The following is a 22,729-nucleotide window of genomic DNA, read 5'->3' as shown; positions in this document are numbered from 1 at the left end:
ACAACCTTTTAGCATAATTCTGGTTGCATATTTGAAAACTCTTCTTGGCAGAATTGGTAGAATTCAATTAAATTAGTTGGTTTTTTTGGAGATCAACTCTACTTTTAAGTCCACAAATTTCCATTAGGGCAAAGGTCAGTTGAGGCTTTGAGACGTCCATTCCAGAAGCTCAGTTGGGCATTTATAAGCAACTGCAATTTGCCATTATCTGACTCAGACTTTGGCATTATGTAGAAGTCGAATGACCTCCCAAATCGACTTCACCTCAAATTAACAGCTAAAACAACAGCTATAATTGAAACTTACGCACAACTGGGTGTTCCAACAGGACAATGAACCCAAACGCATATCAGAATTGGTTTTGGAATGGGCAAAGCAGGCTAACATTAAGCTGCTGAAATGGCCTTCCCAAAATCCCAAAAAATATTCAGCAATAAAAACTTGTTGGTGGCTATCAAAAAGATCTGGAGCAAGTATGTGCAACTTGCAAAGGTACATTTAACCTAATATTTAGGGCCGAGGTTCACTTTTGGCTCTGTAATTATACTTTTAATCCTATGTGGATTAGAGAAAGTGCAAAAATAATTTTCAAACTTGTTCAAAGTCTTATCTTTTTTAAAGCCATTAAGGATGTCTCCTGTACAATCATTTGAAATCAACTTGAAACAAAACACTAAAAAAAACCCAGAACTACCATGACATTGATGTCCATGATTGCATGTATAATTTGACCAAAACTTACAAATTAAATTTAATAGCAGTGAAGATGGAAATAGAAAGCCACAATTCATATGTGTAACATTAGTATGAGTAGTCTAAGCAATAAAAAGAGCAGGTAAGCAAACAGAACAGATTGAATAATGGACAATGCAGTAGCACTTGCTGAGGCTTCTAGTGCTATACTTCCCATCTCTGTCAAGGGTAATGGGATTTCTTAGGTTTAAATGCACTTCACTCACTCTGTGTAGCCAATAGGAAGCTAAACTATTGATCCACAAACAATTTAGCTGTCCAGCTGTCCAGAAAGGGGAAAAACAGGGTGCCCCTAAACGTATAATTAGGCTTCCTGAGAGATCAACTTCTTCAGTATTCGAGCCACGTACCAGGAAGCCTTTCCCTTGGGGCTCTTTCTGCTATTAGCCTTCTATTACTTACAGTTCTACAATCCCTCACCCCGAAGTTTAGGGCCTTAATAAGCTAAAGAACTAAGATACATCTTACCAAGGACACTTTGGGTTAATGCAAAAATCTTCACTGACCCTCTCATTCTGTCATCTCCAACAGGCCACTGTTTTTCCATAGCTTTCATAGCTCCGGTTTAGTATGCTGTCAAGGCAACAGTGCATGCATCATCACCTTGAGGCAGCTTTTAGTCAGCTAGCATGAAAAACAGCATATAGTATACATGAAAGGCAGTGCTATATGGAGAAGAGTGTAGTCATGCTTGGAAGCCTTGCAGGCTGAACTAGCATGCAGATGAATTTGAGTTCTTGTCCTCCACACATGCTCACAGCACCATAGCAACAGGCCTTGCTCAAAGGCCCCAAGAGCAGCAAGGCCCCACCGAAAAAGACACTTTCATACTTAATAGGGGGCGTTCAGTCCACCAACTTCTTTCTCCTCAGCGCTATAACATAACAATGCAAGCAATTAAAGTTTAACTTTCACACGCTCATAATGAACACTGATTAAATAGCTTCAGTGTTTTCCAAGAACCATTCCTCCTGCTCCACCAAGCAGCTAAAAAAAATTCAATGTTTCAATTATTTACTTAATCTATGTGCGCTCATTTTATTTCAGCTCAGTCTGGGAGTACTCCAGGCATTTACATTTGTGCTAGTTTCTCTCCTGTGATCTGCTGTTCCCCCGAGTGTGTTTGAGTCTAGTTCACCTTGTTTGTGAGTGAGAGAGTTGGAGTGAAGCACGGAGCGTGAAAGAGCAGAGACGGGGTGAAGCTAGGGTTATACTTTTTGCATCGGTGAGTACCCGAGGATCCACTTTGGCCAGAGTGGTAAAAATATCTTCATCGAAGAGTACACGTGAGGCACTGAACTTTCACCCCCAAAACCTCCAATTTGTTGTGATCACACTGATTTGTTCATCCCACTACCTCACAAGGGCACCAGCTCTGCATGCATCCAAGTGGACTTCAAGCGTACTCGAAAGATGCAGCAATCTGTGCGCACACAGGGGTATAAAGCTCCCCTTTTTCAAGTTGATAAAAACTTGTTAGCAAACTGTAAGTATAACAGCCCAAAGCAGTCAACCTGTGGAAAACCATAAGGGTTAAATTCAGTTCCTCAAAAAATAATGCTAAATGCTAGATTTTATGTGCAGATTATAGAGGAAATGTAACCTAGTTATATGTAGTGTACACATGCTGGCAAAAAAAGATACTTTTTTTCAAGTTTTTAAACATGCAAAACATCTCTGCTCTGTGCCAAAAGTCATTCATTTTCTTCTTCACAAAATGCTTCTGATTCCTTACGATTTGCAATTTATTAACATGCTTTGTAACACAGTGACATAAATTAAAATCTCAACAGATTGGGAATTTCCTTGTAAACAAGATTTTCATTGTAACCCTCTGGTTAGAAATCCCAGTGAATACATCAGACACGCTCTGCTGATTTTCAAATTGCAATCGAAAGTCATCTCGTACAGGACCGAAATAGAGCACCGAGTTGTTTGGCTGCACAGCTTCTCAGCATCCCTGTAAACAAAGTATCTGACTACACCTACAAAGGTGCAAAAACAGATGGCTCTAGGCTCCCACGTGGGAAGTGAGTCCACTGCGTGTAACATAATATTTCTGCTTAGCTAAATAGAAAAGGGGGCAATCTGAGACTTTAAAAAGTGGTATAATTAAGACCCAGTCACAAAGAGAGGTCTGAAATTGACTACTCCATTAGAGAAAACTGTCCTCTGAATTTGGTAACCTTGCAAAGTGATAGCTTAAACTCTTTATCATTATTAAATACTAAACACTTAAATACAAGCTGAAAAGAACTGAGCTGTAATGAACTATTTAATGAACTCTTCATATTACTGCATAAATGAAATATCATCAAGATAGATGAGGGTTGCTCTGCTAATGAGGAAACAAACAATGTTTAGGGCTGGCACCATAATGAAGGAAGACAAATATTATCAGAAATAACCTAAAAGAAAATTCCTGTTCACAGGAGCACACATTTGTAATCTTGCTCTAATTGACTGGATAAATCCCATAAGATTTACTTTGATTATAAAGCCTAAAAATATCTCAGAGAAAACCAAGTGAAACATCAGAGAAAAGAAATGAAATCTTGTCAGATTTAACCTAATTACAGATTTAAACTCCTCTTAAATGTCACCAAGATCATCGACTTGCTGAAAAATATATATTTTATGAGGTACAGATGTTCTAGAACTAAATGTTCTAAATTTTATAAATGTTTTTTCATCTTTATTTTTTTTATTTTATCTAAATTACTCTCTTAACTTACCCCAAAAAGCTAAAGATGGCTCTTCTTCTTCTACTCATCCTGTATGCGTGCGATAACACTTTGATAACACTGATCGATATCCACCCTTTTTAAGTGGAAGGGGGAGATAACTGATGCTACCTGCTTGTCTGGTCTGCATTATCTTAATGAAAATTAAGATAATGTTTATCTGTCCACCAGTGACACGTCACTTTGGGCAGACAGATAAACAGGAAGAACCATGCATTACTAAAGAAGCTTGCCACTTTATGCAGACTCACACAGATTAGAAGAAGATAACAAATTTTATATCTCTTTTTCTATATATACATATCTTGAGGGTAGCTTATTTTTCTGTCTTTAGAACTAAACCACTCCAGCCTGCATTTGCAAAACAAACCAGAAGAACCACATGAGCCAACTCAGCACTTAGCAGAGTCACATAGATTACACGAAGAAGAACAGCTATACAAAGGGTAAAAAAATAAATAAACTAAGTCATTTCTTTTTTGTTTTCCTATCTTTGTCCTTCACCGGGATCTTCAACGCTATAAATAGACATGTCATTTAGCAGGTGATATCAAAAAAATCTATTTTTATCTTTAGTATTGTTCCGCGTTTGTGTAAACTAACAGAAGGCTGTTCATGCAGGTTGTAGCCTCTTTTTTTAAATCATGAAGTAGACATGCCAGATGCAAATCATATCTTTCTAGAGCAGGGGTGGGCAATCTCAGTCCACGAGGGCTGGTGTCCCTGCAGGTTTTAGATCTCACCTTGGGTCAACACACCTGAATCACATGATTAGTTCGTTACCAGGCCTCTGGAGAACTTCAGGACATGTTGAGGAGCTAATTTAGCCATTTAAATCAGCTGTGTTGGTTCGAGGACACATCTAAAACCTGCAGGGACACCGGCCCTCGTGGACTGAGATTGCCCACCCCTGTTCTAGAGAGTCAGTCACATTTTAAAAATCATACAAGCTAAATCCAGTGTAGATGATTAATTGTTCATAGGCAGCACTGGCTTGGAATTAGAAATAAGTAGCCTCCTGGAGCATTATTATCATCAGATTCACAGGAGTAACAGTAGTGCTGTAAGTGAATGAGCTGTAAATGAGTGCTGTAAGACTAAACACACCAATGAAAGAAAAGGCCTAAACTCTGGACTCCTACAGCAAGGGGTTTCTGTGGCTCTGTATTTCTCTGTGGGGTCTTTTGCTAGCATGGATTGGGTTCGCTTGTCACCGTAGAGAAAAGGGTTACAGCAAATCTCACAAGCTGACCTGATCAATGACATATCTGTCTTGGAGGGAATCGGCTTTTGGACAATGAGAATGCCTCCACCAAAAGGGCATGATGTACACTATATATGAAAATAATGCATGTGAATCATGTTGTATTAAATAAGGCTTTTAACTAGTGAGTTAAACCATAAATTCATTTATTTATTTTACTGAGGTCAAAATGAATCTATTCTTTTTCTGAGACTTTTACGCTCTGATTTCTGCTACCAGGGGATTCGCCACCTGTTGGACATTAAAAAGAATGCAGATTTGCCTTTGAGAGCCCTGTATCCATATTTATATACAGTCTATAATGATATGCTTTGGCCTTCTCAGTAAACAGGACCCAACTGAAGATTTTAGACTAAGGTGTTAGACACCCCACACTGGCATTCAATTTGATATCACATCTGACAAAAGAAACACTAACTTCTTACATTTGAGAAGACAAAACCAGCAAAACCAAAGTGATTTGTGATTTGGCTTCAGTTCTAACCTGCACGGCTCTTATATCTCCCTAATGGCTCTGCAAAATAAATAAGTATCATCCCATTACAACACTGTAAGTGCAGCTGAATACAATTACACTTGCATTAGCTTTATAGAATTGCACAAATTAGATGGGTTAGCAACACGTGGTGTGCAAATATCCACTATGCTTATGAGTTCTATATAGGATCTATATGATAAAAAGCATGCAGAGAGCAGGGTGCAGCATACACTGGCAGAATCATGCCTAGTGAAAACTGTATTCAGATAGCCAAGGATGGCAGATGGATACTGAAGCCCATTCTAGTTCTAAACTATGAACAGAGAGGTCTGTCTCCAGGCAAGCACAGAAGACGTCATGTCTCTCTGCCTCACCACCGTACCATTAGTGAAGCTCGCTATTGATTGATGGTGTGTAAATTGCTGAGCAATCTATGGAAAGCATCAAGACGACAGCATTTCACGTTTTGTCAGCAGGACACAGAGAAGCACTCTTACAGCAAAGACAGCAAGAAAGAGCGGCGTTTGTGCGCGTGTTCCTCGCACAGTGTTCAACGTCATGGGCTGTCTCGTCCCGCTGCATCCTCTCGTAGCACATTCACCCTTACAATGAGGCAAGTCTACAAGATGTATTCCCTTCAGCGTATCTGACACAGCACTCAATGTGAGAGAACAAACAGCATCTAACAAACTTGTCCTACTGCTGCCAAATGCTATTGTTGCCAATCAGTTTAGCGTGTTTTTGTGAAAATCAAAGGTCAAATCTATCTTCTTCAGTTAGGCTAATGCTCCGGTCCAGGAATTTGTAGTGCAAGGCTTGGAAGGACATCTGGAAACAATCTAATCTCCTAAAGGGACTCTCAAATCTTAGATTGAAAACATCCAAGGTTCTTTTTGATGCTCATATCAAGCGAGTAGTGTTTTAAGGACAAGGGGAATGAACCAAAAATCTCTTTGTGCCTTATTTTCATATAAAAGTCTCATAATATGTCTGCAGTAAAAAAAAAAAAAAAGGCTAAATCCCAGATAAGAAAAGACCATTTCTCTCCCTCCTTCTCATATTCACAAGTTAGATGTTGAGTGAAGCAAAGTCTCGATGGGAAAGTTCACATTCAGGCCAGCTCTATCTTCTGCCTCAGGTGAGGTTCACCTGTCTACATCAATACATTGCAGATACATGTGACTGATGCTTCCAACCAAAGAAGAAATACTGTAAGTGCATGTTTATGTTGAGTTATTTGACTGTGACACTAATGGAGGCTGAGCCTGTCCTGTGATGCCGACACGCATCAAAAACCAGGGACATCTTACAGGATACTGTGGTATGCCGGGCCAGTGTGCTGGCAGAGAACAGCTTATTTCAAAATTCAGAACAGAGACATTTTGCTGTGGAGCCAGGGGATAAAACGCAAGATGCTACTTTGCACACACAAGGATAGCCTACTTCTGTGAAGAGTAAATTCATTCACTTGGAGGAGAGTGTCTGTCCTCGGGGTGTCCACGGGGTAGCACAGGATGCATTAACAGCAGCAAGCTTACAAGATTCATAAAGCTCGCCACCTGACAGGCGCCAATGGAATCCCTGTGACATTTTGTGCCACATTAGAGCTCTGATTCAGCCAGGACACACACAGTGAACAATCCTTCACTTGCAATGAGTGGTGTAAACAAAGTCAGAATGAAAATGTAGGCCAGAAATATCTAGCCTATTCACAGAGGATTTTCAAACCTCAGCAAATAACCTGAAAATACTTCGAGTAATTACACTGTGAACCACATAATGCAAAGTTGTGGCTGCTTAAAATATCTTTTGCCCTGACCGCCAATCAAAGCAGTTCATTGGGGCCACTCTTTAGCATCGTAATGAATACTATAGCAGTGTAAAAGCCAAGACATTAAGTTATTCAGTAGTCATGGAGACATAGATCAGGCAGTCTTAACGATGTCAGTTATTTTTTGCCAGACTTGAGCCACTGCTGCTATTAATGAGCTCATAGGTTACAATATTCTCCAATCCGTGGTGAGCCCCATACATATGCAGAATACCAATGTATGTCATGAATCATCATATCTGGGATTTTTTTATATACATAATTGGACTGTGTCCCCAATGAGTGCAATTTTATACACATTTTATGTATTTTTTTTATTATTAATATTCAGGCTACATGTTGGAAGTCTCTTTATAAATGTCCCAAAAGCCCCTGTTGAGTCTCTAAGCCTGAGTTTACCAACATAACATGAGCAGTTCCTCTTCACTAAAACCTAGTCTGGTGAGTCAGGACGCGCCCATGACTCCGTCTCCAGCACCTGACAGAAAGACCCTGCAATGGGCCATTACGAAGCGTTACGGCTCAGTCTGCTGGTAAAGATGACATACAGCCATTAGTCTCAATCAATCGTGGTGCTGAAACCGGGAAGTGGGTTATACTCCCACCCCAGATCAAAGTGTTTACGGATGCCTCTTCATAATTTCTTGGCTGCGAGGGAGCCAGTAGTTTGAATCATCATCGGTATGTGCAGCGCTACCAGGATATGGCCTCTGGCGTGTTTTCATTTATCTTGACTTATACGTTCGGACTTATTACTTCAAAACAGATGCGCAAAAAAGGGGAAAACACATCACGAACCCACCATCGAGTGTGTTTTGGGAGGTCAGGATGTACAGATGCTAAAAAAGCAGCATCCCCGCCACGCACGCCGCGATCATATTGATCACGTTATCTGTCTGGATCTACATGCAAAAAAATCATAAATTCTTTTTGGGTTTTTTGTCTTTTTCGCGTCCAAATCGTTACATATTTCTGCATTGCGGGCGGCTGAATGAGCTCAATCTCATCCGCGCATCCCACTTGCCCGTTGTAAACAACGCTGATTTCCCAGCTGTCAAAAAAAAAGCTGCACCCGGCTTCTTCTGAAATAATGTCAAAAAATCAGTTCTCACGCTGTCTGCTCAGCGCTCTCCTCGTCCTTACCTTGCGTAGCGGGCAACTGCGTCCGTCCGTCCGTCCGTCCGTTGTGTCCTTCAGGATGCTCACACCTGCTCAGCACCGCATCGCCGGGCGCTCAAGATCAGGGAAAGAAACTGACGGAGCCGCGGTCCTGTCCCCGTGGACTGAAAGAAGGGTTATGGCGGCTGACTTAGGGGGGCGCTAGACCTGCTCGTTCCACATGACCACAGTGGACCCCGCAGTGAAGCCCAGACCACTTTCAGATCAGAGCAGCCCATGAAGTTTTTCTTTAGTTATTATTTAACATAAAATGATAAAGGGGCTGTATTAAAATAATTTATTCTGTCGCCTACTGGGAAGTTTTAGATCTCTTCTTGATTTAAATGAGGGAGAACATGATTTATATATCTTCTTGAGATATGTTTTCCCCTTTTGCCCTTTAAAAAAAAAGTAAATGAAATGATACATATTAAAACTCAGCAGCACATTCTGACATCCAGCAGACATAAGCAAATGAAGCCCATTTGAAGTAATTTTTGACTGCTAAGCGTTTGCCTCAGTTCAATACTCACTATCTTTTAACTCTGATTTTCTCTCCTTGGAGTCTGTCCCAGATATTAATGCATGTACATGCACAGATCAGTTTGTTTTTAACTAATAAACGGGATGAATAATGAATTTGGTTGCTCCGAAAATGTAGTGTTCTTGAATAACCTACACATTTTAAACATCTGTGGGTATTAAGTACAGTTCCCTACAGCTCATTACTGGTGGCAAAGACAGAAAAAACTATAGTTCCTGTTGCTAGATTTGGTTAACCTCCATCCCTCTACCATCTCTCACGTGATGCCAACATTAACCTTCAGTGGTCTCATCCCTAACTGGACCAGTCTCATACACCTGAGTCCCATCAGTTAACACTTGCTCTCTGATATCTTTTGTTCTGCTTTTGCTGCACAGAGGATTTGTCGAATACTTTGAGACCAGTTTTAATGAATGAGAATCAAATTTGTCTGCCTCCAAGAAATAAATAACAAAACACGGACGTATAAATAAATATCTCAGCCCTTCATCGGTCATCAGTTCTGCTTTACCGACTGAAATGTATGCACACAGAAAACTTTTTTAAGACAAACTGGTTCCTATGGAATAGTGTTTATTTTGCAATGCATATGTGCACTTGGAAGCTGATTTTTAATGTGCTTGTTGGATGATTTGTGCTGTGCCACAAACTAAAAATTCCATCCGCTGTTTTGGGCTTGCAGCTAAACTCTCAGACAAAAAATCGTAAATCTTGGATGGATAAATTGATCTGGGTGTCTGCACACTGCTGAGAAACGAGTGTGACGGCAGTCTGCATATTAACTGTCAGCTTGTTGTTCATCGTGCCGATATCAAAAGGGCACCTCTACTAATTACAACGCCTTGCCCATGTGTCAGTCTAAACATGAAACCATCTCAATCCCCTGGGATTAGATCTAAATCTTGGATGTAAACACCAAACGCCAAGTAATAATCTGCGGTGGCAGAAGCCTATAAATAATGCAGGAATCCTTGAGAAAGAGCAGGGCAGAATTAATTGAAGGACTTAGCCTCTCTGGCTAAGATATCAAAGAAGTTTTTTTTATGCCTTCTTCTTTTTTTAGTGTGATCAGAAACGGACTTTACATTGAGGGTATGGCCCTCAATGTAAAAGGCAGATCAAGCTGAGTGTAGCAGCTTTGTTCCCCAGAGATATAGTTATTATTCAGACTTTTAATCAAGAAGCGATTGTTTCCTCTCAGATGGCAACTCAGTGGATATATCATTAAAATCATGACACTCCATAGAAAATCACCAAGCCGAAGGGACTTGGTAAGACTGAAGAAATTTATGGCAGCCAAATACAGTAGTGTAGTGCATGGCCCAAAAGGATATTATTCTGCATTAGGGTTATCCAAGCTCTAGTTGTCTTCAACCCAAAGACAAGCACTGTTGTTCCTCTTACAACATGGCAGTGCAAATAGAGACAGATCCTGCTGGTGAATTAGAATGTTACAAGGTCGGTATCTGGGGTGGATAAGAGGAACGGCAAACACCCTGCTGTCTGGAAAGAATGGGTGGCTGACATCTATCTGCCTGGCAAAGGGGGAGGAGGAAAGAGGGACACGAAGAAGCATGGGAGGAGGGGGGGTAAATGTAATTTAGCCTCCGTGATCTCCACAGGGGCCCGTGCAAAGGTAACCCCCACCCATCAACCCAAATACACATGGGATATAGTCGGGGGTGCACAGGGAATAAGAATCAGGGTGTGGAAAGGTTATTATCCTGGTGTAATCTTGATAATAAAAAAAAATGGGGGATGGGTTTTTAGAGATAGTTAATACCAGATCAATAGAACAAAACACTCATTTTTGTTCAGTAAAAACTCCCACCAAATGAGCTCATTCCCCCCACCTAAAGGAAAACAGTTATTTGGATACACTCATATTCATCCGAGAAGAGATGATTTCACTCCTACTGCTGTGGTTTTCAATTTCAGGTTAAACAAATCTACCAGTCAGGCTAAAAATACTTAGTCTTGACAGATGTGTGTGTGTGTGTGTGTGTGTGTCTGCGTAATGCGCATGTGTGTATGTGACTATGTGTTGGCTAACCATTTGTCAGCCATATGGAAATGTCACAGAATAATCATAAACAATTATCCACCCCAGCTCTCAAAGCTTCAGAATAGGGCAAATTTACATAAAGAGACACAAAGGCTCTGTCACTTACATACAAAAGAACAGACCCCCTGAAGCTTAGCACACACTTAAAATGTATCAGAAACTAAATGTTGATGCTTTTCTAACACCCTCGTTTCATATCCTTGATTCTTCATAACTTACATGGATGCTTAAAGACTCTTAGCATCTGGTATGCAAATGGGCTGCTTTAAAGCTGGTTGCAGGTTGTTTGAAAACAGAGGATCACAAGAAGGCTGTGTAATGATATTTTTTCCCTATTGGAAGTAGACATAAACCAGCTGTAGATCAATTTAAACCAGGCTTTCTACTCAGTGATAAATCAAAGTCCTGGACACAGACAGATCTGGGAACGGTTAATGGATGCTATGGCAGACGTACAGCCAACACAGGATGAATCCACTGAAGACTGAATGATGAATGGGAAAATGGAGGAGGGGGGTGACTTTGAAGCAGCGGGAAGGGAGGCTGGTGAGATGGTTGGTGGAGACCAGGAGGGTAATGGGGCAGCTGCTTGTTTGATGGTAATGATTGCCAATCAACAGACAAATAATGTGATTCTGCTGCCATGGAATAAGCCTCTTACAGGAAGTCCAGCTATTCGAGGACTAGGGATGTTAACAGAAGGACTAACAACTTCATAGGCTTTCAGCTAAAATGTAGAGTGATTGTGCGGATTGTAATTTGACTACACTATTCGGTAAGGGGATATACATATGTGGCATTTTCTCTTTTTACAGCATCATTAAAATAGTTTTGTTGACAGTTTGCATCATGCAGACTGTGCATTTGCCAGTAAGCTTTTAAAAGCCTGTTGCTTACTCCAGCCATCGGTGTAATTGCCTCACGTCACTAGATGGCAGTAAAGTCAAGAGGTAAAATCTGTCAAATGGAAACAAATTGACAGACAAGTCCTGTGGCTGAAGGTCATAAGGTCATTGAGATCACCGCTGCTGCTCGGAGAATGCTGTTTATTTTAAATAATATAGCCTTTGTTCCAGTTGCAATTCACAACAGTTCATTTTTTTTTCATATTCTCCCCGTGACCAGGTCTCATTTTGGACCCCCCCCCCCCCCCCAAGTATTTTCAAGACACTAGATAGCAAGCTTCCCTGCTTCTTGACACCACTGCTGTGTGATAAAGCACCAGATGGTGGGTTGCTATCTCAATATTTCTTGATAGTGCCCATGATGGAAGTGGCCACGAGTAAGCTCCAAAAAGGTGGAGTCCAACTACTGTGTTGCAAAAGACCCTATAGAGGCTTCCCCAAGGAGTTTCAGGAAGGTGAAGATATCCATATTAGTCTGTTTCTCAGCTTTTGCTCAATGTACATTCATTGATGCAGTTTAGATCATTTGGCTAATTTCACGGTCCAATATCCAAGAGCCCATTTGAAGATTTAAGATTTAAGTCAATACAGCAACACAGCACAGAGCAGTTATCTAAACTCTGCATCCTCACTGTGGATGATGGATACAGCGGCTCCTTTTGAAAAATAAGTGCTTGACTCCGAATTATAACTCACAAACGCACATCTTAAAGCAGAGAATTCATAAGTTGAAGAGGAAATTACGTCTCATTAATATTGATCTATTTTTCAAAATTAAGCAAGCTTACTATTCATCTCTGAATGAAGAAAATAAGAACAACCCCAGCTTACTTCTTTTCACTGTAGCCAGGCTGACAAGAGTCAGAGCTCCACTGACTCTTCCATTAGTCCATTAACCTTAACTAGTAACAACTTAATGAATTTCTTCACAAATAAAATTTTAACCATCAGAGTATAGAAACAGCTTTAGTTAAGAGTTGTGCCTCATCACATGAAGGTGTGGGTCATCATCAGCAGAGGTTTCGAGTGAAACCATTGTGAGACCTTCCCTCAACCTATTGTGTGAGATGTGACGTTAAGGCGCCTGGGAAGGGATCTCAAAACTGCACTGTAGGTGGCAGACAGTTGGTGTCGTGAGCCATCTCCTGTGTTCACGGATAGTCGTTCACAGTGGACATAGATGACTTCTTCCCCTCCTCTTTCAAACCATCGGTCTTCTCTGTCTGAAACGTGAACATTGGCGACCTCGAAAGAGTGACCTTTATCCTTTAGATGCAGATGTACAGCTGAGTCTTGTCCTGTCGAGGTGATTCTTCTATGTACCATGCATTTATGCAGTGGCTGTTTGGTTTCTCCAGGGTAGAGGTCTAAGCATTCGTCGCTGCAGTGCACACCATATACCATGTTGTTTACATTGTGGTTGGGAGTTTTGTCTTTGGGATGAACAAGTTTTTATCTGATTGTGTGGATGGGTCTGAAGTGCACTTGGATGTCATGCTTGTAGATGCCACGCTTATGAGCCATGCTTTAGTGCTAAATTTATACTCTTCTTATGGACACTGACCGTGGACTTATTTCTGTGCTTGTACTCCAGCTGCAGTATTCGATACTATCGACTATAATATTCTATTACAGAGCAGTTGTTTGAATCACATTTACCTAATAGACTACAATTTGTTCATGTAAATGGGTAGACTTCTTTACACAATAATATTAATAAGTTCCTTAGTAATATTAATGTTTAGTTCTCTAGCTTCCCTTTGGCAGTATCATGAGAAGCCATATCATAAATTTTCATTGCTATGCAGATGACCCAACTTTTTCAAACCATGAAGCCAGATGAGACACATCAGTTAGCTAAACTGCAGGAATGTCTTAAAGACATAAAGACCTTGTTAACCTCCAATTCCTGCTTCTAAAAATGAAAAAAGTTATTGACAATTAATGGCATTACTTGCCCTCAAACAACACTTCGAGGAATTTTGAACTCTGTTCTGGTCATTGACTTCTCTTCATTGGTTCCCTGTTAAATCCAGAAAGAAATTTTAAATCCTTCATTGAATCCTGTTTCTGGGAGAGGTTTTTTCCTGATAAAAATGACTTTTTCTTTCCCACTGTTGCCAAGTACTTGCTCATATAGGCTTGTCTGTTTGTAGGGTTTCTACCTTATAATATAATGCACCTTGGGATGACTGGTGTTATTTAGTGGTATATAAATAAAATCGAATCTATCATGTTAACAACTGTATTTTATTAACTACGATCCAGTAGCTACTTATTGTCTATTAACTAGCACTTATTAAAATTATCTCAATACAAACTTGACCTTTTTACATATCTGAGTTTTTAGAAGCCTCACCAAAGTGATTTTGATAGCCAAACTGAAAATGGTACACGGTTTTTATTATGTGGTATTGTTATGAGCTGAATCAGAAATCAGAAATTATGCAGCAATTAAGACTCAAGACAGTGTTTGTTATGGAGTACTGAATTTAAATGCATTCACAGCATGACAAGGCAATGACATTTTAAGCCTGAAAACAGATAGTTATTTATTCATTCATTATTTCCTGCAGCTTGAGTTCCATACTTTCACTAAAAGGAAAAAAAATATTACATAGCGATAAAGAAAGAGTCTGTTAGTACAAATCTGTTTCTTAAATACAAAAAAAACATTTGCAATACTGTCAGAAAAGAGCATAATTTTAGAAGTATATTGAGACTTAGCAGAACCAGTACAAATCAGAATAGTATAATTTTGTGCATCATGATATCGACATTGTAAAACAGCAGGATTATATAACTTGGCATTCAAATCAGAAAGCAATAAGAATCTGACTGTATATGCAATTTTCTGTCCAGTTAGTTACAGTACAATGTACACTGTGCACAGCAAGTAGAAATGAATATGTTTATATATATATATATACACATACACATACATATATATGTATATATATATATATATATGTTCTCTACAAGTTGTCTATATTTATAATATTCCTACCAACAAGTTAAGCCATATCGTGCATGATATCGTCGCTTAGACTGCTGTAAAAGCTGCTTGTTCCTGTACAATCAATTAAGATATTTACAATTTCAACAAATATTCTACATGTCTTTAAAAAAATAAAACTTGATGCAAGTTAAGAAAAACTAAATCTTGATCCCATCCAAAGGCCCTCAAGAGCAGTTAGTAAATGCGAACAACTTTTGCTTAATAGGAGTTGAATTAATGTGCTGTGTCCACAACCACACACAAACACAAATATCCATACACTGCAGAAATACCATTAGGTATTGCAGGCATTTATACATCAGTGGTGGTTCTTACAATGTTTTCATTTGATCCAGTGCAGTGTTTTACTTTTCAAAGAAATCAAAGCCAGTCCTGTGTCTTAAAAAAAAAAAAAGCCAAGCACATATTAATTATTCGTCCATCCACAGGGTGCTCTTCTCATGCTTATCTTATCCATCCTTGGATGTGACTTCTGCATTTCTCCCATTGTCTCTGTTCCAGACACTGAAGGCCAGAAAGAGACTTTGCAAGTGAATCAATGCTTTAAAGAAAAGGCACTACCTGCTGAAGGAGCACTTGCAGGGACTGAAGCAAGCTATCACACCATCAGCTATTCCCTACTGGCCTTCAGATCAAGCACAATAAGAGGAGGTCACATGCAGGGCAAAGGTCATGAGGTCATGTGACATGCCATGCAGCACTTTAGCCTCCTTCTTCATCGTCGCAGTGTGACAGCGACTACAGATGAGGACGTATCAGTGCAACACTCTGAATTATAACGTGCACTGCTCTCAAATTCCACTGTGCAGAATGTTCACTTCATTAAATATAACTTTACATATGCGCTGTACAACATCTTCCTTTTAAACGCACCATGGGAACTGCCTTAATGTAATAGATTACATAGCATTTTTCTGGTACAAGTTTCTGGGTTGGAAAAAAATATACATGGAGTAGTAGAAATTTACTGTAGACAATGCCCCCTATTTGAATAGATAATATGACAACCATCAACACAAACAAATATAGTTCAGACAATAACTGCATAGTCCATATCAGATTTCTGGTAAAAATGCAATAGTTGTTAATATTAAAGTGTTGATTAATATATGGATTTATGGAACTGTCATGAACTGTTAAAGTTATGGCTGAGCTGGTTACTTCCTAAATGTCGCTCAGGGTATAATTAGCTAAGGTTTTCCAAGCTTCTCCATAAGACGTCCGTGTGAAAACATAAATGTCTTTAATGAGTTTTACGTTTCATTTATGGAGCTGGGTATACATGTTTGATCATAAAGCCATGCAGTGTTGGGACAGCCCTGTAAGAGTGATGTAGGGATTGAGGGGGCTTGAGTAGTCAGTGCATCACCCCGCACCGTTCTGTTAAGACCGACTGGCTACACAAAAGAGTTCAAGGAGTTCATGGCTTTTATAGGGGATGGGGCCTCCGAGCTCTCATGGCCCTCAGCAGTGTCCCTACTGGCACTCTTTCCACTATACTGCCCGATAAAGGAGCCATCCTCGTTGAACTGTCCGTCTCCTCCTTCACCGTAGTCAACTAAACTGTCGTCACTGTCGTCTCTCTTAACTGTCCCATTAGATGGCGAGCGGCTCCCTTTTAAAGGTTTATGGTCCTCATTGTCACTGAAGGAGAAAATAACATGCAGGCATTACAGGTGAGATGATGTGACAGATGCAATAAGGAGAATAGTGATCACTTTTTTTTTTTTAGATGGAGCATAGAAGAGCCAATTGTTGCTTTTACCACAACCTACCCCTTAAGTTCGGTAGATAATGGCAAAGTTGTTATATGAATATTAATATGCAGCAATGAATATAAAATACATTTCAATGCACATTCGGGTTGCTCCATGTCTAAAAAATGTTAGCCATGAATGATTAGCTGGTTTCCATCAGGCAACGGGGGAATAAAGCTCAAGCAATCATACCCTTTTCAAATTCCCCCTGAAACCAAATATGAAGTGGTAAATATGCTGTTTGACAAAAGCATTTTTCTCCCAAGGCAGAGACTGTGATGAAAAACAGAAAATCCAATGAAATGACGTGAATAAAGGAAAGTTTAAGCCAAGTATCCCTGCCCCCAAAGCAAGCACGACGATAAATCACAAGTTGGCAAAAATGCATGGAAAGTCCGCAAAGAAAGTTTTCTTTGGGTATCAGATAGTTGAGAACATTGCATATACACGACTTGAACACCAATGAGATCGCAAAGCTTTCACAATGCTGAGATGCTCCAAAATGGAAAGACAATAAATGGTATGCAAAAGCATTTAGGGGACATGACGGGAATAGAATAGCCACAGATTGCTGACGGCTTATTTTTTGAAGCACTGCACATAATGAAGGCTTTGTGACAAAATATTATACACGATGACAGCTGTGAAAGATAGCAAGCATTTTTCTCCGCAGTGACTTCATTACCCACCGACCCTTTACACATGCTACATTTACAAAACCCTTCACCGCCGCCAATCCCCATCATTGCCCTTACCTTTCCTGAGACCTACACCCCCTGCGTTAGGATGACGACGTCACTCTGAGATCAAACACATTCCTACATTTTACATTTCTGTAAGTCTGGCACTTTAACAGGCAAATGTGCTTTGTACAAGTACAGATTGATCTAAAAATACAGTATACTCTCCAGCAGTCAAACAAGAACAGCTCAGTTGACTTAAGTAATGCCTTTATTGACATACTGTAAGGTTCCAGCTGAGTGTAATGAAACAGCATGGATATAAAGAATACTCTCACAAAGGCACTATAATATTTATACACTTTGCCTTGTGATTTGTCTATTGTGTTTTTACAGCCGATATCCATTGGAGAGATTATCTCGTGGTGTAAATACTACAGACTGGTGGTATTCTAGATTTAAAAATATATCAACACTTTTCTGTGTAACATATTTATTTGTGCCAAACACTTCCAGTGCTGTCTAAAAACCAATAACAACTCATTCGTGAGCCACATTGTTACAATGGGCAAAAAGCTCCTTAATTATGATGAACATGAACTCTGTTATTAAGCTGATTCCCACATATTCTATCCTGATTCGGTGCAGACTTACAAGCACAACAAACTGGCTATTGAAAATAGGCACCCCAAAAAATACACTGTCTTTGAGATACTATTCCTTGTAAACTACAGTAGCCAGCTATTTTAAGAAGCTCTTTAAAGTTAAAGTAACCTGTTTTTAGAAATTTAAGTCTTCACTGGAAATGTAAGAGTTGCAATGGAGAGCTATAGATAAGCGGGAGGATTGGGCAGTAGTGCGAAACAGACGACTATTCTGTTGATCTTTTCCCAGAAAAATAAAATCTAGAATAACACCAATCATAAATGATTTCTACTAAAGAATGGCTATTGGCCTGTTGTAAATAGCATTAACCAGCTCTGTCCTCTCAGTGTTGATTGCTTCCCTCAAGCATGCTGACAATTTCATAACATACCCATATGCATCTATATACTGTATATCTATATCTATCTATCTCTCTATATATAAACAATACTTCCATTCAACACATTATTGCCTACAGCAAAATTTCATACATAATATCAAATCTTAAAACCATGCATATCACATTTTTATATATAATTAATGATATGTATTTATCGCACATCTTCTGTCTCACATAAAATCCATAGAACAGATTCATGTATACATAATACAAAAAGGAATATAAAATATAAAAGCAAGACCATCTTAGAAATTCACTTATTAAAAAAAAGAATATTCAAAAATGCTAGTTTTACAGAAGTAAAGTGCTTCATTGTTCTGTATTCTGCATGTGATTGAAGAAGCAGCCTAGAAAAAGGATGCTGACAAGCATAGCTGGATAACTGAAGTGACAGTTAACAGGACTGACCATTTCAGAGATTTTCAATCCTATCAGGGTCATGTACTGTAAGTAGCAATACACTAGGCAAAGTGTTAATGCTAATATATATATATATATATATATATATATATATATATATATATATATATATATATATATATATATATATATATATATATATATATATATATATATATATATATATATATATATATGTATATACACTATACATACAATGTATATGATTAGCTTATTAGTTGAAAAGCTTGGGGTCAGTTAGGGATGTGTTGCAAATGAAAGTAGCTTATACTGTTTATTCCTGACAGTCTTATTTGTAATGTTAAAACACCCTAAACCACGAATCCCCTGAACCTGAAGAATCCTGCACACATATCAAGCACACATAAAGTCCAACACAAACAGCATCCAGGGTGTCCCAGAATCCAGAAACAAAATCTTGTACTTCACGGTGGTAGAAGATCAGACTGGGTTACTTCCTCTTGTTGTTTTGACTTTAGTTAATGGTGATTCTGGTTGATTTTTTTTATTAGTTTTAAGGGTTGAGAAGTAGGAGGGCGAGCAGAGCTCCAGCACAGAGTGTAGATTTAGGAAAGAAAGTGGGAACACAGGGCAAGTGGTTGATGGGTACAATCTGCTCTGGGGACTCCAAAGGCTGGGGCACTTTCTCTCACCTGTATTCCACAAAAGTACAGTCGTCATCTTTCATGGGCTGGAACTCAGGGTCTGTGTGGGCATCCTCCTTCTCTTTGACTGGTGAGATACAGGAAGCGATTTAGTCAAACTGGCTTTTAAAGAATTGTGAGAAACAACATGTTTCTTAAGCGATATGACGAAGACAGTCGTTCAACATCACCCATGAAATTCAAAAACCGTACCCGAACTTAAATTTGGCCGACCTCAACTTCGAGCTCAGTCTTTGTGTACCTGTAGACTGTTCTTCCCTGTCCAGATGCTTTTTTTTTGTTTCTTTACTGGAAAGTCTGTTCTGACCAACACATTTTAATTTAAAATTTTGAGGGAGTTGACTGAATTGATTGTTGAATTGATATGGACAAAAGAGCTTGCTTGCATGCGCCACAGTTCACATCTGAATGTTCTCTGAGATGTTACACAAGAAATATGTGTTGACAGTCTGACTTGGGAGTGAATTGATGCCTAAACTACTCCACCCATCTGACCCCTATATAAGAGCCAAATAAAAATGACAGGCATGCTCCTGGTTGCGCTCCTAATCTGATGCCCTACCTTTGGGCTGTGGACACTGTGCAGTCTTTCACGCAGAAACCCCAGTGCAGTCCCTGCTCTTAACAAGAGAGCAACATCACTGTGACATAGAAATTCATGTTTTCAGTCCAAGTTTGTGGTTATGTGTAAATGGTCAGAACAGGACTTCTGCATCTAAAACACCAGGAACACTAGGAGAGGTGAATTGAAGGGGAAATGGGCCAAATAGAAATAAGGTATGGTTTTCACTCTTTATAGTTGGACTCACAAAACCTGACTGTAATTTATGGGTTCATTAAAACTGATTAATGTGTGAATCTGACAACAGTGAATAAACCCTGTCAATACAAAAAACCTATTCTCCATTAATGTGAGATGTATACTTCTTTAATGAATGGTTTGATCCAAACTATGTAGGAGTTTGTAACTGTGCATTTTAAAAAGTTCTGCTCTAATAAAGTTGTTATTATAGAAACAACTGTCTTTTTTTGTGGTGATTGTGCCATTACTCACCAGGGTACTTCCCTCCTTTATTTCTCTGGATGAAGCAGATAATGAGAAGGATCAGGATGAGCAGAGCAATTGCACACATGAGGCCAATGAACCATCCCTGAGTGGCGATGTCCACCTGTCTGCTTGCCACAGCTGTCCAGAGAAGGGGAGAAAGACTTAACATTTACACTTGCACTATTTTAACATCTCATCCCCAGTAGCGAGGGAAAACAGCAAAAATTATCCACAATATGTGCTAAAACAAACATGGAAGATCAAGTCAGCGTTTGAGCAGATATCCCATCTGATATGATGAATTTTCAGGTGACGAGTGAATCAAGATTGCATATTATTATTGACAAAGACTTTAACGTTAGATGAGCTAGACAGTTCCTAACATTATCCTATCCGTGACTTGAGCCCGAATTAGTAGTAGTACACAATCAAAGAAGTAACATGTACACACAATTACAGACACACACGCAAACACGGACAGTGACATACAACGTACGTTAGCACGGGTGATATTAAGTCAAATAAAATACTAAAAACAGACTGAAATTCTATATTAGAATATCCACTTCTAAAATCCCCAACAGTGCGACACTGACATTCATTATGCATTAACCAGAAAATCATGCTGTATGTTCTGTCCACATCACTACAGTACATGTCTGGCATATAGAACAACCACATCACATCTGTTAAATCCATGCTCGATTCTGTATAAATATACAAAAGCACAAACTACTCCATACGCGACACACGACAAAGTGTAAGGCCAGGCTCAGCCACACCGAGGTGGAGGCGAACATCCAGGAAGTGCCTCACCTGGGAGAGTAACCAAGAGCTCCTTGGAGTGGTGGAATTCTTGGTCGTGGTGACCCAAAGCCACCAAACGGACCCTATAGCAAAGGCCCCCCTTTAAGCCTTTCAGCGTTATGTTCTGAGAGCCATTCACAAACTCTGTATTCCAGTCCTCTTCACTTTCACCTGCAGGAGTTATGTTCATCAAGAGAAGTATGTTTGAAGGAGCGAACACAACTTCAAAAAGGCCATGGAGATCATGACATTATGGGAACTAATTGTCTGAAAAGAGCATCTACTGGTATGGCATTATGCTGCAGGCAAATGTTAATATTCATGGAGTTCTAAAAAATCCATTAAGTCTATGAATGAATTATTATTGTGTCCCCGAAAGCTCAATGCACTGCAACTTCAGAAAAGCTGCAAAGTGAGAAAAATCATTTCACCATTTTGATAATATGTGTGCTGTTTAGAAAATACTGAATTCAAAAAAATAACTAAGCTGTAATGGGCTTTCTCATTTTTAAAACTTGCTACTTTTGGATTAGGTTGATATAAAAGTATATTTTCTGTTCTTGTTCCATTGCCATGAAAGGTGGTACATAGCGATAAATGTAACTGAAATACATAAAAAAGTGCTTTTCTAGCTTTACAATAAAAGTCATATTCTCCCATTAAAAAAGTGATTTTACTGATAAATACGACACTTTCACAAAAGGTTAAAACCAGAACAGTTGCCTCAGGCATTTTATAATGTAAGGTAAAGACCATACAATAATAGAGCGAATCCCATCAATCAGATGACTCTATGAGCACTTGGCGACAGTGGGAAGGAAAAAAGCCCTTTTAAAAGGAAAAGCCCTCTGATACAAAGAGCAGTAGAGAGACTTTTCATCTACTTTCAGCTTTACATCAAAACTTTCAAATGTTCACAAATTGTTTTTGACTACCTTGAATTTAGTTAAAAATCATGTAGTAGCCTAAGTAAGTAAAAGTACATTCTCACAGAATTGGCGGCATAGTTGCAGACAAAAATGCCGTATACGTTATCAAACTGGTGGTGATCCTCTTTTGCGCTGAGCTTTTAGGGCCACTGCACGTACACAAATGGTAATGAGCTGAATGTGAGATGTGTTGTGACTGATGACCACAATAATTAGGCTTTTGATAGCAAAATTTTGCAAGATTATGATCTATTATTGTGATCTTCCCTAAGTGAATCTATTAAAATGGTAGGTGTGAGAGAGCCATACTACAGTGCTGTTCATCCTCACTGCAGGTGGATAAAAACAATGGAGAGCACTTCAGTCAAATTCAGCTAGCATAATAGGAAATGTTTGTGCTGCCTTTTATGACGTTTGTCTACATACGTTCCAGCCAGATTGCCAAGGGAACTGCACGCATTTACAGCACTGGGTAATTAGCAATCCAATCACAGAAAGCGTTGTTTATCACATCCGGGTCTGCACTGGCCAGAGCCAGCATCAGCATGACTGCCAATATTTCTATTCACCTGCATAAGCCAATAATGAAGTAGGAGTCTCTTGCCACCTGTGAATGG

The 22,729-nt window shown here is 39.3% G+C and overlaps 2 protein-coding genes across 22 annotated transcripts in view; both read right to left on the bottom strand.

The window, feature by feature from the left end:
- The window catches only part of cntn1a (contactin 1a), a 61,096-nt gene extending 52,743 nt beyond the window's left edge, over positions 1 to 8,353 (bottom strand). Inside the window, exon 1 of the mRNA XM_076885990.1 lies at positions 8,214 to 8,353. The gene's annotated coding sequence lies outside the window, so the exon portion shown is untranslated. The remainder of the gene's footprint in view (positions 1 to 8,213) is intronic.
- Positions 8,354 to 14,128: 5,775 nt separating this feature from the next.
- Positions 14,129 to 22,729, bottom strand: part of LOC101476481 (neuronal cell adhesion molecule) — a 77,613-nt gene continuing 69,012 nt past the window's right edge. For 14 of the 21 annotated variants that reach the window (XM_076885968.1, XM_076885982.1, XM_076885978.1 and 11 more), the window contains 4 exons: positions 21,193 to 21,354; positions 20,383 to 20,514; positions 19,317 to 19,395; positions 14,129 to 16,405 (listed from right to left, as the gene is read on the bottom strand). In XM_076885968.1, the coding sequence (XP_076742083.1) occupies positions 16,159 to 16,405; positions 19,317 to 19,395; positions 20,383 to 20,514; positions 21,193 to 21,354 (620 nt within the window). In that variant the 3' untranslated portion in view covers positions 14,129 to 16,158. Of the gene's footprint in view, positions 16,406 to 17,273; positions 17,319 to 19,316; positions 19,396 to 20,382; positions 20,515 to 21,192; positions 21,355 to 22,729 lie in introns of all 21 variants that reach the window. The other 7 variants (XM_076885984.1, XM_076885988.1, XM_076885985.1 and 4 more) reach the window with 2 other exon arrangements.

This window comes from Maylandia zebra, linkage group LG7 (assembly GCF_041146795.1).
Source record: "Maylandia zebra isolate NMK-2024a linkage group LG7, Mzebra_GT3a, whole genome shotgun sequence".
Taxonomy (NCBI): Eukaryota; Metazoa; Chordata; class Actinopteri; order Cichliformes; family Cichlidae; genus Maylandia; species Maylandia zebra.
The sequence above is the reverse complement of the archived record's forward strand: the minus strand, read 5'-3'. Positions and strand labels throughout refer to the sequence as shown.